The sequence below is a fragment of the Apis dorsata genome, unplaced genomic scaffold, assembly GCF_000469605.1.
Source record: "Apis dorsata unplaced genomic scaffold, Apis dorsata 1.3 scaffold_416, whole genome shotgun sequence".
Classification (NCBI taxonomy): Eukaryota; Metazoa; Arthropoda; class Insecta; order Hymenoptera; family Apidae; genus Apis; species Apis dorsata.
The window spans coordinates 430,433-432,468 of record NW_006263671.1 but is presented as its reverse complement, the minus strand read 5'-3'; the positions used below and the strand labels follow the sequence as shown (position 1 = coordinate 432,468).

Here is a 2,036-nt window from a genome sequence, read left to right as displayed (position 1 = left end):
TATATTTCTTATTATATTTATTATATTTTATTATATTTATATTTCTTATTATATTTATTATATGTTTTATATTATCATTTTATATTTAATTGTTAACAGGGTAGCGGTTATAATTTCGACTTCAAGTTGTCGTACAAGTTTCTGAGACGAAGCGAGGCCCACCTCAGGTACGGGAACAGTAGCATGTCCACGTGGCGGGGGGAGCTAGTGAACGGGACGTATTGCGATCGTGTTCTCACCAAGTGCGACACGCGAGCCTGTCGACTTCAATCGCCGAATTACCCGGGTGTTTACCCGAGAAACGTCACTTGCTATTACCGTGTGGAGCAAAATCGTGCACCACCAGGTCATCGGGCGTTGCTCGCAGTGAGTCAGCGGAATAGCCACAAGATACACATCAAAGACCAGGTCGTCAAGTACGATGGTAGCCAAAGGATATTAAGGTAGTAGCTTTTTTATCGTAACATCTTTCTGAAACACGAAGAAAAAGCTATGGAAATTATAATTAATCGACAATTTCAACTCTTCCTCTTTTTTGTTATTCTATATATTATATATTATATGTAATGTGCAACGAAGTTTTTAAGAAAAAAGATAATCAATTTTTTCCCAAGATTTAAGATCGAATTAATTTGGATGGATTATTTTACTTGTACACGTTTTCAGAGTTTGGGATCAATGCAACGTTGTGCAAGATTACTTGACGGTTTACGACGGCGGCTCAACCTCCGATAAGGTGCTTGTACGACTTTGTGGAGGTGACGCGGTGCCAGATATAGTGAGCAGTCACAACACGATGCTTCTCGAGTTTCACACGTCACCGTACGACAATCCCTTTCATCCCGTTCCTTTGTCGTTTTTGCCCGGTTTCGAGCTCGAGGTTCAGGTAATTTTCTTAATTACATTTTCTGTAATAATAATAATAATAAATTTTTTTATTCTATCTGTTATTATATTTATTATATATCTAACTATTATATAGTTATTATATTATATTATATATCTATTATTATATTTTTATATTATTATATTATTTATTATATTATTATATTATATTATATATCTATTATTATATTGTCTATCATTTATTCAAAGGTGTTGTTCGTGGACGAGAAATCCCGTAGCTTCGTCAAGGAGAACAACAATTGTGACTTTTATATATCGAGCGACGAAAGTTCGTCGGGCATCTTGGAAAACCCGAAACATTCCCTGCCTCCGAACACAACTTGTCGATATCATTTCCAAGGGAAACCGAACGAGATCGTTTGGTTGTCTTTCGTCAAGTATTATGCTGCCAGTGCCGACGCCGCCGCGAGTATCGACGTTGCCTCCGACTGCAATGCGAAACTTTTCATTTGGGACGGCGATCGCACGCTAGATAAATTAATTCCTATACGTAAGGTACGATACACCTTCGAATGCCCAGGCCTTTTTTCAATAAAATATCATCTAATTCTGTGATAAATTTCATCATTCCAATATTTTCAAAACTGATTGTAACTCAAAAAAAACATTTATTTTTGTAAAGATATAAAATAATACAATTTTCTTCTAGCTTTATTGATATCTAAAAATATAAGAGAGATAAATAAATCTAGGAGACTTGTTTAAATAAGTTATTGTATATAAATTGTATATAAATTATTATATTATTTATTATTATAATTATTAATATTATTATATTATTAATTTATTATAAATTATATTAAATGTAAATTATATATTGTATATAAGTAAGCTAGCGTTTATAATTTTCAGAATATTACCCTGATGGGCCAGTTCTGCAAAGACGACACACCACGTCTCTGCGACCACAGCTTGTTGCGGAACGGAAGTCGTCACGCGAGGCCTTGCAGCCTCGCTGAGAGTTACGTTTCCAGCGGCAGAGACCTCACCCTGGAGCACATACTGCGTCAAGGAAGTGCACTTTATCCGATAAGCTTTGTACTGCGATACGAGTTCGTGCACGAGGCGGTTTCTTGTAACCACGTGTTCGGCTCCTCGTCAACCTCATCCACGTCTTCCACGTCCTCCTT

General features: G+C 36.2%; 1 protein-coding gene across 2 annotated transcripts in view; it reads left to right on the top strand.

The window, feature by feature from the left end:
- The window catches only part of LOC102671953, a 35,064-nt gene that overhangs the window by 30,425 nt on the left and 2,603 nt on the right, over positions 1–2,036 (top strand). For both annotated transcript variants that reach the window (XM_031512361.1, XM_031512362.1), the window contains exons 9-12: positions 100–443; positions 667–886; positions 1,096–1,401; positions 1,759–2,031. In XM_031512361.1, the coding sequence (XP_031368221.1) occupies positions 100–443; positions 667–886; positions 1,096–1,401; positions 1,759–2,031 (1,143 nt within the window). The remainder of the gene's footprint in view (positions 1–99; positions 444–666; positions 887–1,095; positions 1,402–1,758; positions 2,032–2,036) is intronic.